This window comes from Carcharodon carcharias, chromosome 7 (genome assembly GCF_017639515.1).
Source record: "Carcharodon carcharias isolate sCarCar2 chromosome 7, sCarCar2.pri, whole genome shotgun sequence".
NCBI classification, from domain to species: domain Eukaryota; kingdom Metazoa; phylum Chordata; class Chondrichthyes; order Lamniformes; family Lamnidae; genus Carcharodon; species Carcharodon carcharias.
Window position 1 is genome coordinate 144,027,419 of NC_054473.1, and position 15,893 is coordinate 144,043,311.

Genomic DNA, 15,893 nt, shown 5'->3' on the forward strand with positions numbered 1-15,893 from the left:
TCTTTTGTTTTCTCACCTGTTGGTATATATTAGCACTTAAAATCATCTGTTTAGAAGGGAATAGGGAACAATGGTCTCACAAGAAGATGGCAGGTTTATTCCTGACAATCCATCCCTGTATATAGACCAATAATTATCTATCCCAAAAAGGCATCTTCATGTGTGCAAATTAAATAGAGCCCCAGTATACAAGATGTTATAAATAAGTGAAATGCTTGTCTTGAAATGTTAAATTATTAATATCGTCTACATAGTGGATTAAATTTAGTGAAACAAAAAAATGATTTATTGATAAATATCACTAGGCCTGTGGGGGATTTGGGCTCAGTGTGGTAGTAATAGACGTACAGCTGGGAATGGCAGCCAAGTTCTGCAGCAGATGCACTTCTGATCACTTTCAATTATTTTCAGTCTTCGTGCAGGCAAACAAACTGCAGCAGCATATCTTCGCTGTACATGGGCAAGAAGATAAGATTTACGACTGTTCGCAATGCCCTCAGAAATTCTTCTTTCAAACTGAACTTCAGGTATCCTCAAGAATGTGGTGCATCTGATTATTTAATAGTTAAGCAAGGCAGAGAATAAATAGACTCATGTATATTTTACTTTTAATTCTATTTGATTAATAAGGAAAAAATATAAATTATTTGTTAGTACTCCATGCCAATGAAAGCCTGTCTCTTGGGTGTTCTAACTTGCCTAGAAAGGAATGATAAGATTTATTGTTGACTTGCTTAATCCTGTGGTAACACTTGTTTGCTATATTGCTACCTTAATCAATTAATAGTAACATTGCATTTTATCTAACATGTGGGAACTCTAGATTTTGATGCTGTTTTCTCCATTTACCTTCTGTGCAACCTTTACCTTATTGTGTGCCTATTTCAATTGTTTCTTAATCGCAGCAGTTTCTTGTAAAGGCTTGTAGATGTACATGCATACTGTGCATAACTAGACAATAGTTCCCCTAAGGACTTAACAAAAACAAATCAAGATAAAGGACTTGGGATGGATGGTGAGGCAGGGTGAAAGCAACACACCCATCACTTTGGTGAGGCTCTGCCAATTGTGGTTGTTCATATGGATTCAGGTTGACTCAATATAATGAAGACATTTTCTATGACCTCATTAGCTCTGATAACTGGAGCAGCTCCAATATGCTCCTCCTCGGTTCTGCTAAGATTAGCTGAGCTGCCCTGTTTGCACTAGTCAGAACAGTCAAGCTCCACTTTTAAAAAATAATGTTGCTTAGCTCCTGCACAGACACAGTTGATGGACTGACACCAAGGGGAGAAGGCCTGAAGTTTCAGATGCTATCATACTGGGATCTGTATTGCCTTGGAAAGCTAGAATTGCATGAAACTTTATCAGGACATTGTTTACATGGCGCTCATTCTAATGCATAACTAACTAACTAACCTTGTGATCATGATTCCTATGTTTTTCTTTATTCATTCTCAGAATGTGGGTGTTGCTATCTAGGTCAGTTTTTATTGTCCATCCCTAATTACCCTTGAGAAGGTGGTGGTGAGTCACTCTCTTGAACCACTACAGTCCAAGCAGTGAAGGTACATCCACAGTGCTGTTGGGTAGGCAGTTCTAAGATTTTGAGCTAGCAGCGATGAAGAAATGATGAGTTTCTGTACAAGTTTTACACTGGAGCAAAATTTTGGTTTACAGTAAAGCCTAACAGATGTGTGCATGTTTTACAAATTTTCGTCAATGTTTGGTTTTGTGATTATACTACTGTTGACATATGTAAAAAAAAGTAATAAAATGCACATTAATAGGATATTTGCAAAAAATGGAAAACCTTGTACGAAGAGTAAAATATCCCTTTCAAAGCATTTAACAATCAACTTTAGATCCTAATTGCTTGACTAACATAATATTTATTTCAATCGAAGAATTCAAGAGGACTTTCTTTCTAATTAAATAATCATCTAATGTGTAGGGGTACGGGGACAGGGCAGGGCAATGGCCTTAATTTTAAAAAAAGTTATAAAGTCAAGCACCTTACTCCAAAGTGGAACCATGGTTATTCCTGTGTGGTACTTTAATTCCAGAATGAATTTTTCCATCTGCTTATAGATTTTCTAACACAATACTCATTTGGAGAGCTGGTGCAGACATGATGGGCAGAATGGTCATCTTCTGTGTCATTAAAATTCTGTGATTCTGTGAATTGCAGGCTCTAACTAGTTACTAAGAAATGACCCATGTACTTACTAGATATTTAATATTTTCATGTGCAGCAGCACAAATCATTGCATGCCTACTTGAAGTGCGTATTACATGGTTGTCTATTTAATTCAGCTAGAGGTCAATACTTTTTCTTTCATGTAGAGCCAGTGATTTTTCATGCACAATTCAAGCAGCACTATTGAGAACTGTTACTTCCAACCAGGAAATCAAAGTGGAGAGGATTACTGGGATAAAACCAGCACCCATTCATTTGTCTTTATTGTAAACCTTCCAAAATTGTTGCTCCATTGCAAAACTTCTACAGTAGCTTATCCTAGGAACCAGGGATTGATTGCTGGTTAGTCAGTTTTATATTAGACTGAGGGCACCCACTAACCTCTCCTCACAACCATATAGAGAAAAAGAAACTAATCATTTTTTAATAAATGGTGAAATGAATTGGCAAGATCCTAACATGATACAGTCCTCTTTTTTTATTTTGATGGCTTACTTTACCACAAATTAAAGCAAGCTGGGCACAATTTGGATCTCCCTGCATCCCTAGGTATAATATTTTATAATTTTTGAATCACACAGATTAAACTTGTACCTCAGACTGTCACTTTTAATGGTACTAACTCTAAACTCGCTTCGCCCTCATAAAAAAGCTCTAATAGTCTACTGTTAATCAAATGAACAAGCAAAGACCAATCATGACTCAAGTGCACAAATAATTTTTCCCTAGCAGCCTACTGAAGCTCTTGAATTGCCTAATTCAATTAGCAAAAGAGTGACAGTAATCAGCAAATAACAGGGCTCATTTAGTGAACTTAAAACAAAAGTTTCAGCACTTTAGATGTAGCAGTAGTGCAGTTCTTCTGTATAATGTGGCGGTTGATTAATGCATTGACACTAACAATAGTTAAAGTCATGGTCCTCCACAACAATCAGCGTAGAGAGGATTTTCTCCCCTTCTGTGTTCACGGGCTTCCTGCTGACACACTGATTATTGTGGATCCTGCACTTGCGTGAACACATCACACTGCAAGGAGAATTGTTAATTAGAAAAATGAGAGCTGAAACCTTTCTGACAAAGATTTGCATTGGAATATTGATTGAGAAGTACAAAGGGTGTGTGTATGAGAGAGAGAGAGAAAATGTGCCCAACACCATTAGTAGAACAAGTTGATAATTATTTGACTAGAGCTCATGAGTCATTGGGCTGAATGGCCCACTCCTGCTCCTATTTCTTAAGATCTTATGAGTGCTGCACAGTTTCTTTCTCTCTCTCCTTCGACTGTTGTGGCTGGGCAGGCAGATCTTGGGTGTCTGATAGGAGGAGCTCAGAAATGGAAGATTGGTATGCGGTGAGATTGGTGTGAGTGATAATGGTGTGGTGCATTGAGTAGCATGCGTGGTTGGTGATTGGTGGTAGGGGATGTAATGTGAAGATACATTCATTGATGTTGACCACCCACGTGGTGTCATTAGACTTCTTGTGGCACAAGCTGCCAGGTCCTCAGGTTCAGAAAATGGGAACTGATCTCTCTGGTCACCTGTTCCTTATCTCTTCTTTGAGTGGACCTTGAGGGCCTCCTCCTGTCCACCTCCACCACTAATACTTCAAGTGCTGCATCCATCACCTTGGGACACTCTATCCTGGTATTTCATTTTACATCTTTTAAATTCCAGCAATAGTGTGCATTACAACTTCCTTTTAGGAGGGACAGCCTGCCTTTCAGAACAGAGTGCTAGCTGCACCACGGGCTTTCAAAAGAACAATAGTGGGTCCCCTGCAAAACACAGAGGCAACCAGCAATGTAAAGAGGCAGACACCAACGAGGGCCCACTTTGCCCCATGTTGCAGTCAGATAAATGAGATGGGAGCAACAAACTTGAGTGAATGTCTATGAAGCAAGTGGTCTGCCTACCACAAATATTCGTTGTAAATTAGATATTTTGCACATGTGTTAAAACCAGTAAGTAAATTAACAGTTGTCAGATAAACTCCAGTTGAGTTTGCTTTTATTTCCTCTGAAGTAACAAACAAAAGAAATGTTGTGAATCTGTATGGACAAGGGCAGCTCAGTCAACATAGCACCACAGGAACAGGAGTTGTTCATTCAGGACTACAAGAGTAGTGGAGAACCAGGGATATATGCTCACATAGTGCCTCACCATTTAACAGAAATTATTCAGAGTACTTCACACATACAAGAAATTACTTTGGAGACAGGGTTAGATCACTGTCCCTTCACAGTGAATGGCTGGAAAATTCAGTCTTCAATGAGATCTAAATAACACCTCATGAGATGATTAGTTAAATAAAAAATGTTCCCTTGAGCAGAAGAGTGACTTGCTTTCTTCAAATGGCGCTAGAGTATCCTTAACATCCATCTACCTAGCAACAAGACATCAAGTTCTCGGTTTAATGCCTTGTACAGAAAAAAATCAGCTTCCATTCTGAGGGCCTGAGTTCAAAAATGGTTATTCAGATTTGTCTGCTTGTCTTTAGGAAAATTGTGCTAGTTCTTGGTTATGCTACAAGATGAAGTTTGTTGCCGTGAGGGAGTGCTTAGTCTTTTGGGATATGCACAGATTAAGAGAGAATATAGGCAACTTTGTTCACTGTTCACTGAATACAATATGTTCACTGTTATTCAATGAGGAACTGCATCAATTGCGGTTGTGGAGAAGTGTATGGCTACATCTTGCCTGTTCTCCTAATTGGAAGAGGATAGCATGGAAACAAAAATGCAGATAGTATTATTATTTTTAAAAAATAAAATCGAATGTGAGGTGAAGAATTTTCAATATTGTTAGACTTCCTTCCTTGTTAGAAGAGATAAAAGGTGGTCTTATGTAGAGGATCATTCAATACTTAGGTGACCAATTAAAACAAGAATCAGACTTTTGCTATTTTGAAGACATCTGGTTTTCTCACAGACTGGTTCTGAAAGCATGAACTCTTTATGTGCTTACAGAGGAAGCTAATGGACACCAGATAATCATTGTTTATTAGCACTCAAACAATTTGCTGGACCAGATATTTTATATTATTCCAAGCAAGAATCCCAAGTATTGATGTTTCACTCAGTGGCAGTGAATATTTCTGAAAAGTAAATTGCGTCACCAAATAATGTTTAATATTAGATATGAATTGTCTATACATTTCTTGTTGTTTCTGACCTCCCTTTTTCTGATACTTTCTTTAAAACATGTGTGAGAGATAGTCTAGGAGTAGAATTTACCCTGCAACGAATCAATGAATCTTGTTCCTGTATCATCCTAATGGCAGTTGGGATCCACTTACTCTTGTTAAGCAGTATATATTTTTAAGAAAACAAAAACAGAATTACCTGGAAAAACTCAGCAGGTCTGGCAGCATCGGCGGAGAAGAAAAGAGTTGACGTTTCGAGTCCTCATGATCCTTCGCCGATGCTGCCAGACCTGCTGAGTTTTTCCAGGTAATTCTGTTTTTGTTTTGGATTTCCAACATCTGCAGTTTTTTTGTTTTATATTTTTAAGAACCTGGCTTTGTGTACCCAAGTTGGAAAGTATCCTGTTCCCAGCACAATTACCACTTGTGCTGCTCAGAACAAAACTTCAGAGAAGAAAGGGAAGAAAAGCATTTAATTACTTCTGCCATGAAAGTGACTCCACAAATGGGTTGGGGGGGTTGGGAGCGTGATCTTTCTGACTGGTGCTTCCCCACTATGAGCAGCCCACCTCCCACCAGCTGTCTTCTAATAGGCCCAGCTGCTTTCATGCTGGCTACTGTGGCTGTGGCTGCTTCTTTCCCTTGAACTGTTCCTCCATCCGAATGAAGTGACACTTATGATTGGCAGATAGAACTTAGTTTTTGCCTTGTGTACACTTACTATCAAAAAGAAACAATCCTGAAGCTGAAAACTCTCTTGGCAATCCAAACAATACAATGATACAGAGATTCTATGATCCATTCGCCTGCAACTGGAGAGCCTCTTTCAATCTTGCCTTGGTGACTCTGAGAAAATAACCCCACCAGGTTTTCCTGGTGAGGTGGTGCCAGTGGAACTTATGTGATTTCAAGTTAAAATGGTATTGGAGTCTTATTTGGGTTACAGGACCCCACTTAACATGCATTCATTCCCCATTGGCTGTTTCTAGAGCTTGCCTCAGATGACTTAAAAAAAACTTTTTAAAATGGCAACCGGCAGGAACAGGGCATTAAGGCCTCTACAGCCTTCCTCTTGCCATGTGGGCAAGGTTAAAATCAAGCCTGGTGGTGACAAAGGCTTGACTGGTTTTCTTCAGCAGATGGGCTGAACAGGAGTAGAGGTCAGTGATGTTATGGAGATGGACGTAAGCATTTATTGAGATTTAGATGAGATGGAATTGGAACCTCGGTTGAGGTTGTCTTGACACTGAGGTTTAGTTCAGCTTGAGACAGTAGCCGAAGAGGGGAATGGAATTGGTTTTGGGGGTTTGGGAGTTCATTTGATGGCAACAGCTTTAGCCTTCACAATGTTTAGTTGGAAAAATTTCAGATCACTCAAGACTGGATGTTGGACACGCATCTGACAACACAAGCAGTGGTGGCAGTCGAGAGAGGTGATGAAGAGGTAAAGCTGGGTGTCTCAGTGTATATGTGAAAGCCATTAGCTAACAATGCATAACTTAGCTGGTCTTTGAACTCCTCTCACTTATGGTCAAGTCCTCTGGTTGGTATATTGATATATTAATTGATACATTATCGTGCAACACAAATTGCTCCTGTGCATCCATGTGAACGATGTTTTGTGTAGCCATACAATGCTATTAATCTCTGCTATCCTTAATCTGCTACCACAAATGAACCTTGGTGCTCTGGTATGCTTCTGATTCATTGCCCTCAAGCTGATTTGGTAGCAGAAAAATTTCATCCGACAAAACTCCCTGCCCTTAAAATACATAGAACAGTCACAGCACAAAAGTAGGCCATTCAACCTGTTGTGTCGATGCTGGCTCTCTGGAAGAGAAACTCCGCTAGTCCCACTCCCTTTCCCTGTAGTCCAGCAATTTGTTTCTCTTTAGGTGCTTATCCAATTCACATTTGAAAGCCACAATTGAATTTACTTCCACCACATTCACAGACAGTGCATTCCGGATCCTAACCACTCGCTGTTTTACCTCATGTCGTAGTTGTTTCTTTCTTCAAATGACTTAAATGGGTGTCCTATGGTTCTCGATCTTTCTGCCAACAGGAACAGTTTCTTTCTATCTAGTCTGTCTACACACTTCATGATTTTGAACAACTCAATCAAATCTCCTCTAAACCTTCTGACCTCTAAGGAGGACAACCCCAACTTCTGCAATCAGTCCTCATGACTGAAGTCCCTTGTGCCTGGAACCATTCTCTTTTCTGCACCCCCTCTATAGCCTTCATCTCCTTCCTAAAGTGGGCTGCTCAGAATAGGACACAATACCCCAGCTGGGGTGGGGGGCATGGTGGGCAGAGGAGAGTAAGGGTGTTGGTGGAAGAGCAAAGGAGGAGAGAGCACCCACAGAGGCCGTACCTTTTGTGGATGAGGAGTAGGGGGATGTCCGATGTTGAATGGCAGCTGTTGATGGAGGAGCCCTTTCCCACATAAGACCACGTTGCCTGCCTGCTCAGAGCACCTCCCGCAAACCTGAAAAGCGAGGTTGGGCAGGAAATGTCCTGTAAGTGGTCATTAATTGGCCATTTTAGGGTCTCATTTGGGGCAAGGTGGGAGGGCCAACTCAGGCCTGACCTGTCCCAGTGTAAAATTATGAAGCACTCAGGGCAGGCGAGAGCCCAGTGGGAAGACCATCCGAAGAATTTTATGGCCTCATGCCCCCCCCTCCCCCACAACAATCCCACTGATGGGTAATGTAAAATTCTGCCCCATGGTTGAAAGTTAATGCTCCCCTTGGAGATGAGTTTCCAAACATTTTCATCATGTGGGAAGGTGTGAGGTGGGGACTCCACTGACTCCCTACCTCCCCCTCCTATAAGTCCAGGGTGGGCAAGCTGTGGGTGGCCTTCCCACATATACGTCCATTGAGGCTCTGAGGTGAGCGATTAATGCCCATTTATGGGCCTCATCCTACTGGTGGTGGTTGAGGGGGGTGGGATGGGTAGGTTCCTTGTTCAAAGGCACTTTGTGCCTGATTGAGGAACCCAGCATTGGATAAACAGGGTGTCTCCTGACAGCCACCCCCTTGCCCTTTCCTCCATTCTGCCACTCCAACCCCCACCAATGACCTCCTCTCCTGAACCTCATCCCATTGTCATTTTCTTCACTTTCTCCAGGGATCTAATGATGACCCCTAGTGAAGGCCCATGTGTGTTACAGCCAGCAGCCACCACTGCAGTGGCGCTGCCGGTAATGGAGAGCTGTCAGCCTCTGATTGGGTCACAGCTCTCGCGGGAGGGATTTCCACCCTACTGGGGGAGTTCCTGCAATTAAATGTCCCTTGTGCAGTTGGGAGTCACAGCGGCAGGGTTCCCACTGTCAATTAGTGACTTAATTCCCTCAGAGCTCCTAGAGATCTGGTCGGTGTTTGGTGGTGGACAGCTGGCCCCCTGCTGCCCTCATTAAATTCCACCCTGTGTCTCTATTTATAATGCCCAGAATCCCATTTGCCTTTTAAACCACTTTCTCAACCTGCCCTGCCAATTTTTGATACCAGTTTACCTGGGCCAGATCTATTCTCATCCCTTCTTCAATTGGCTCTTCTTCAGTTGTGTACTTTTACGCAAGATTGCTCCTTGGCCTTTTCCTCAAGTAACCTAAAATTTCTGATACAGTGATCACTGTTCTATAAATATTCCCCTACTGACATTTGATTCACTTGATCCACCACAATTCTCAGATCCTTACATATTGATCAACAAAATCCTCCTAAATGCAGTACAGAAATTCTTCTCCCCCTCTGCCCTTTACATTATTACTGTCTGTAGTATCTACCAGTCTTATATGTTATGATAATTAAAGTCCCCCATTACTCTATAGAGTAATTATCATTACCCTATAATTTTTTCTCCTCTCTGTAATTTCCTTACAAATTTTCTTTTCTGCATCTTTCCAACTATTTGGTGGCCTATAGAATACACTAAATAGTGTAATGGCATCTTGAATGTTTTCTGATTCTAACCAAATAGATTCTGCCCTTGACCCTTCCAGAACATTGTCTCTCTCAAGCTTTGTAAGGTTCTCCTTTATCAATATTGCCACGTCTCATCCTATCTTTCCTTTCCTGTCTTTGCTGAAAACCTTGCATGCGCTGTGAATTAAATTTATATCTTAATGCATTTCCTCTTAGTCTAGCCTCACTTAATATCTTATTGTTTCTTACTGTAGTGCTAACTGTCTCTCCCAATCATTCATGCACCTTTTTTTTCCTTTCTAATGCTACACCTTGGTGCCCATTCTCATGCCAAGTTAGATTAAACCTCAACAGCATTCCCCAGACTGTCCCCTGAGGACATTGGTCCTTGATGTGTTTTGCTGCAACCAGTCCAGCCTGTATAGAACCATCACCCCAAAACCTGTTCCAGTGTCCAAGGAATCAAAAGCCCTATCTCCTGCACCAGCTCTCCAGCCATGCATTCATCTGCTCTATCCTATTTCTATGCTCACTAGCATGTGGCACTGGGAGCAAGCCATTAGATAATTATTGTTTGCTGCTTAATAGTCTTCTTACCTCCTAAAAACTGTCTACCAGGATTCATCCCTCTTTTTACCTATGTAATTGGTATCAATATGGACCCCGGCCTCTGATTGTTCACCCACTCCCCTCAGAGTGCTCTGCAGCTGTTCAGTGACATTCTTGAAATTAGCGCCTGCAAGGCAACATACCATCCTGGATTCAGGTCTGCAGCTGCAAAAATGCCTGTCTGTTCCCCTAATTATAGAATTTCCTATCACTATTGCTTTCTCAATTTTCCTCCTTCCCTGCTGTACAGCTGAACCACACATGGTACCGGGGACTAGGCTCTGACTGAAACCACAAGACAAGTCTCTGACCAGTACTCAGAGCTGAGTTGGAAAACAAGATGCACTCGGGGAACCCTTGCACTACCGGCCTCATCCTCTGCAGTAGCACCGGATGTCTGGCTCATCCTCCTCTGTCTCCTCTTCCCAAACTGTAAGCTCCTAATGATGGGCGCTAGTCATGCCTGCATCTCAGTGCAGTGCTTTAAATAGGCCTGACTTTCGAAGATGCAACAGGCACAAATCCCACTGTGTGTAGTTTTGTATTGTAATGTGGTATTGTAATTGGCCATACTCTACTGCTCCAAGAATACTACAGCCAAGTGGTTCATCATGACAACGCATGCCTGATCCCATCAGCTGATACCTCCCAGAAACTTGCACCCACATAGATACACAAAAAAATAAATTTTTCAAAATGTTTTCGCAGATTGAAGCCAGTGTTCCAAAATACCATTACTTACACAAATACCATTACTTACACATATAAATAGAATACTGCATGAAGTGACAGGACCTACATAACCCATTCACAACCTGGTCAATCAGGGTTTTGAAAGCCAAACAATACACAGATTTTATGAGGATTATAAGCCAGGCTCGAGCATAAAAAGTTGCATTTCACAAATTACTTACAGTCTCTTCACATATAAAACAATCCGTGTTACAACAAAAGCGAAGGTGAGCATTCTTGAAAACATTATTCATAATTCCCTTTATATTTCTTAGTGTTTAAATTCTGCTATATGCCTGTTCAGAGCATTCTGCTCTGATTCTTTTGAGTGTAGGTGCAAAACAGTATGCAGCATAAATCCCACACTTTGATATCTATATGCAATAGCCTGGCATTTTCTGAAGTTTATTTTCTTCCCTTTAGCCCTTACAGCAGAAGTGTCTTTTCCATTTTAACACAACAATACATGCCTGGGTGTTTTCAGAAAAAAAAGTCTAGATCATTAAATATAATAGGTCTCAGCTGCAGTTATGATCGCTGAAGCGTGCACACAATTCATCATAGCAAATTAGGTACATCTAAGAAACGTAAGTGTCTCTGAGCATTTTGGATTCTTTTAGAAAAATACCAATACAAAAAGGTACAAGCGAAATCATTGTTTCATTCAAAATGTTTCTGAAATATTATTTGGCAAAGTAAGGTTAGTTCTACAGAAAATATACATATTTCTTTTGTTCCACTGTCTGTGCTTTATAACTGTGGGGCCACTGGAAAGAACTCTATCTGCATACATAATTTATTTAATAGTTCTTGTCTTCAATTAAGAGATATATAAGTCTACACCATTAATGTTTTAGTGACAAATATTTGAACACCAAGCCCTCATACTTGTCAAATATTCCCAGCATTTATTTAGATAATTGTTCTTTTTAACACATCTTGTTTGTTGATTCTATAAAATGAATCATATTGTTTCTTAAGTAAAATTTCTTGAGATAAATTAAATGTTTTAAAATTGACATTTTATTTTATGTTCTATTTGGTTGTGCTGTTGTTTAATGTGTAATTATTCATTGCATTGAGTAAAATTTTACTTTTTGTAGTTTTTTTCCATGATGCAATATATTTTTAGTAAGTTCCCTTTTGTTTAACTGCTCATGCTAGAGTAGTAGTCCAACGAATAAGCATGAATTCTTTGGAGTACTTTTCCTAATGTCCATTAAGTTGGTCACAATTTCTTTAGTCACAATATTTTCTGTCACAATGTAATTTGCAGTACATTTATTGTGCTGGATATTATGAAGCAGAATTAGGGAAATTTTAAAAAGCACTCTCTTTCTTCAGAACTGTTCATAGACTAAACTAAAAAGCAATGACATTGTTCTCATATTTTGGTATTAATCTTCCTCTGGTACCTAAAGCCTTGAAGCTAGAACATGTCTACAACCAAGTCTGAAAAAGTATATTCCCCAAAGTTTACACTTTCCTTATAAAATATTACCGCCATATTATTTCCACATTGCTAGAGGGGAAGGAGGAGGCCTGAACTTCCACAACCAATACATTATTTGTAATTCTTGTCAGCCCATTGTTGAGTGTTGTCAGAACATAAATGCTGTGATAACATATCTGATTTAATAGCATGCACATCTTTAATACAGCATGAAATACACATGGTGTCCTTTGGCAATACTGAGTGTAAAGTCTTATTGGCTTTTCGTTGCTCCATCTCATTGCAACATGCTAAACAAAGAGTTAAACATTTTGTTTTGGTAGTTTTTCATTATTGATTATAAATGGCCTACAAAAAAAGTATATATAATATGCTCATCATTTAAACAAAATGATTTTATAGCATTTCGCTGATTTGCCAATAGTGCTAAGCATGGCATCAAATAGCCTGTGTCTAAGGTAATAGGCAATGAGGTAATTTTTTTCTATTATTCCCAGAAAAGTACTTTTGTTAAAATAATGTTAGGAGACCAAGAGCAATCTACCTCCTCATTACTGGAATTAACAGTATTTACATTTATAAATCACAATTAATGCAGTGAAACATCGCAAGATGCTCCGCAGAAGTATTATTAAACAAAATTGGACACTGAACTACAGAAGGCGATATTAGTTAGGGCTGATGACCAACAGTTTGATCAAAAAGGTAGGTTTTAAGGTGTGTCTTAAAGGAGGAAAGAGAGGCAGAGAGGTTTAGGGAGGGAATTCCAGAGCGTAGAGCCTTGGCAGCTGAAACTGCGGCCACCAGTGTTGGAGTGCTTAATACTGGTGATGGTTGAGGCGGGATAGCCGTTGAGAGGTTGTTCTGCTTGGGGAATCTAGAATATGGGGGCACAGACTCAGGATAAGGGGTTAATCATTTAGAACTGAGATGAGGAGAATTTTTTTTACTCGGAGAGTTGTGAATCTTTGGAACCGTCTACCCCAGACGGTTGTGGATGCCCCATTGTTGAGTATATTCAAGATTGACATTTTTTATCTCTCAGGGAATCAAGGAACATGGAGAGCAGGCAGGAAAGTAGAGTTGAGGTAGGAGATTATCATACTGATCATACTGAATGGCGGAGCAATTTCGAGGAGCCAAATAGCCTACTCCTGCACCTGTTTTTTATACCCTTGGAGGAAGTTTGGCCTGATGAGCTTATGGAAGGGAGGGAAGCAGATGCAGCAAATCGGGTGGTCTCCATAGTGACAAAGAAGTTTGAGGTGAGTGTGGAGGAGGGAAGGGGAAAGAGTTTAATAAGATGGTTTGCAATAAAGAAAAGAAGCCGGTTATTATCATTGCATTCCAGGATGAACCAGGAATAGTGAGCAGTTTTGGCAGATGAGAGCAGAATTAAAATAAGAAACTCCACATGCCTCATCGTTTCCAAAAGTATAAACAAGTGAAATGGTTCTATTAGTATTTGGAGATCCACTAAAATATTGTACTTGGGTTAAAGTGCCTGAGTCCATTTTGTAATGTTTTTACTGACTTATCATTCTATCTCTGCAACTTGCATAGATCAGTCATGCCTGATCCTCTGAATGAATAAAACTTTCAAGCAAGTATGTTGCTGCAATTCCATGGGGTTCCAGGCAACTGAAGGCAAGGCTACCAATGGTAGAGCAATTAAAATTGGGGATGCACAAGAAGCTAGAATTAGAGAAGTGCAGAAATTTCAGAGGCGATTACAGAGATAGGAGGGAAGGTCGTTGGGGGGGGCGAGGTCATGAAGTGATTTGAAAGCAAGGATGAGAATTTTAAAATCAAAGCATTGCTTGACTCGGAGCAAATGTAGGTCAGTAAGCAAAGAGGTGATAGGGGAATAGGACTTGCTGCAAGTTAAGACTTGGGCATCAGGGTTTTGGATGACTTAAGGTTTAGGAGGGTAGAATGTGGGGGACCAGCCAGAAGCCCGGAGGTGGAAAGCATGATTGAGGATTTCAGCAACAGCTGAGCTGAGACAGAGGCGGTCAGGTATGATTAAATGGCAGGATGCCCCCATGTTCCTTGTGCTATTTAAAGGAATACACAAACTCGTTACAGGTTAGTTGCTGGATTATTTCTTGCTGTGCTGAAATTTACACATTTTGCAGGCTTTTCCGTGGGCCGGATTTTCCACACCCACCCGCCGCCGGGATCTTCTGGTCCCATCGCAAGTCAAGTGTGCCTCACCCGCGGCAGGTCCCACCTGCAATGGGGCTAGAAAATCCGGCCCATATTTCTTTAAAAGTTTCAGTAGTCTACAGGAAGTGGCACAGCTGATGCAAAAGTACTTTTTTGGTGACTTAAGGACTCATGCACAAACCTGTGCTTCCACACTTGGATGGCCTTCCTCTTGCATTGTGCCTGACTGGGAGAATGAGCAGAGGCCATGCAGATCAGAAGGGGGGTGGGGGTGGTGGGGGGGCGGCGGTGGTGGTGGGGAGGGAACTGCTCTCAGCAGGAGGCTAAATCCGCAAAACAGATTGCTGGAGTGCTGTGATGCTCTGAAGCTTCTTTGCACACATTTATCCATCGCCATGATAACAGCAGTCTAAACCTCCAATACCTCACTAAAATGTTGGGTGAATGCTGTTTGTGCTGCAATGGAAGCTGAGACATCGGCCATCGGACTCTGTGTTATGCTTGCTGGAAGTGGACACTGGTTCCATGCTGAAAAAGACGGGTTCCAAACTCTGTCCTGTGCCAAGTTAGTGCTGGACTCCCCCATTGAATGCAGGCTTCCTGGCAGACTTCCTGATACACTGCAGCATTTGGGTGTGTAAACTGATCAACCTTCTGTAGCCTGTGCTACTGAAGTCCTCAGCTGGGTCCTCTACATAGTTTTGTCCTCTGGTGAGTTGGCACCTGCACTATCCTTGTCCCCAGGGCACTTATGTCCAGTGTCTCATCAAATGCAGATCCGACCTCTCTGCCATCCCAAATTTCACAGTGTCACTATCTAAACTGGCTGCTGTAACTGTGAAATCTTGTGATGGTGCCCCTTCACCTTCACTCTTGCTCCTCATATACTGACTGGGCAGCTTCCAATTCTTGAACAGGAAACAAGGGTTGGGCTGCGGTTAGAGGGGAGGGAGAAAGTAAGAACTGCATGCATACACCATCTGCAACTTGTACATCAGAAGGGATTGAGGGATAAAGGAGAAGTGAGATTAGAGAAGGAGAATCAACCATCAGACACTCTCATGGGATATGCCTCTCCCCTTCCAGTTAATTCCTGCAGCCTCCTATTGTACACCACCTTCTCCTGCAACAGAGTGGGAAATGTGTCAGTGAGTGTCTTAAAATATGTTAGGATGATGCGGTTGTCATGGTTGAGCAGCTGCCAGCGTGTGCAGGCTTTGAGATGTGGGTGCGAGGCTTACAACAGTGCTGTTTGTGAAGGTGAGGTAAAGCAAAGGAATGTTAGATGTGAGTCCTGATTTTGAGAGTTGTTGGTGAGTGAGGGACAGTTTTGAATTGAACAGGGGTTGAGGCTGGTGATGCAGCTGGTAGGATATGGTATTTGAAGGTGCATTGACTGACTTTGACAACCTGTGTGAGATCACTCGGCCTCTTCCTGCACAGCATCTGGTTCCTTGACCTCACTTCTGGCATTCACACTGCTTTCAGAGCATTTGTCTGGAGGGCCAGCCTCCTGAGGATAGAGGACGTCTCTCCTTCTTTCCACCTCTTCCACCAAGATCCTCAGTGCTGTATCTGAAAGCCTTCAGGCTCGTTCTGTCCCATGGTTAGCCATTGTTGATTCTTCCATGCACAATATTCGGAATAATTTCAA

The 15,893-nt window shown here is 41.4% G+C and overlaps 1 protein-coding gene across 4 annotated transcripts in view; it reads left to right on the forward strand.

The window, feature by feature from the left end:
- znf423 (zinc finger protein 423) overlaps nucleotides 1-15,893 on the forward strand; it is a 369,797-nt gene that overhangs the window by 331,049 nt on the left and 22,855 nt on the right. For all 4 annotated transcript variants that reach the window (XM_041191829.1, XM_041191830.1, XM_041191831.1 and 1 more), the window contains one exon: nucleotides 412-527. In XM_041191829.1, coding sequence (XP_041047763.1) covers nucleotides 412-527 — 116 coding nt within the window. The remainder of the gene's footprint in view (nucleotides 1-411; nucleotides 528-15,893) is intronic.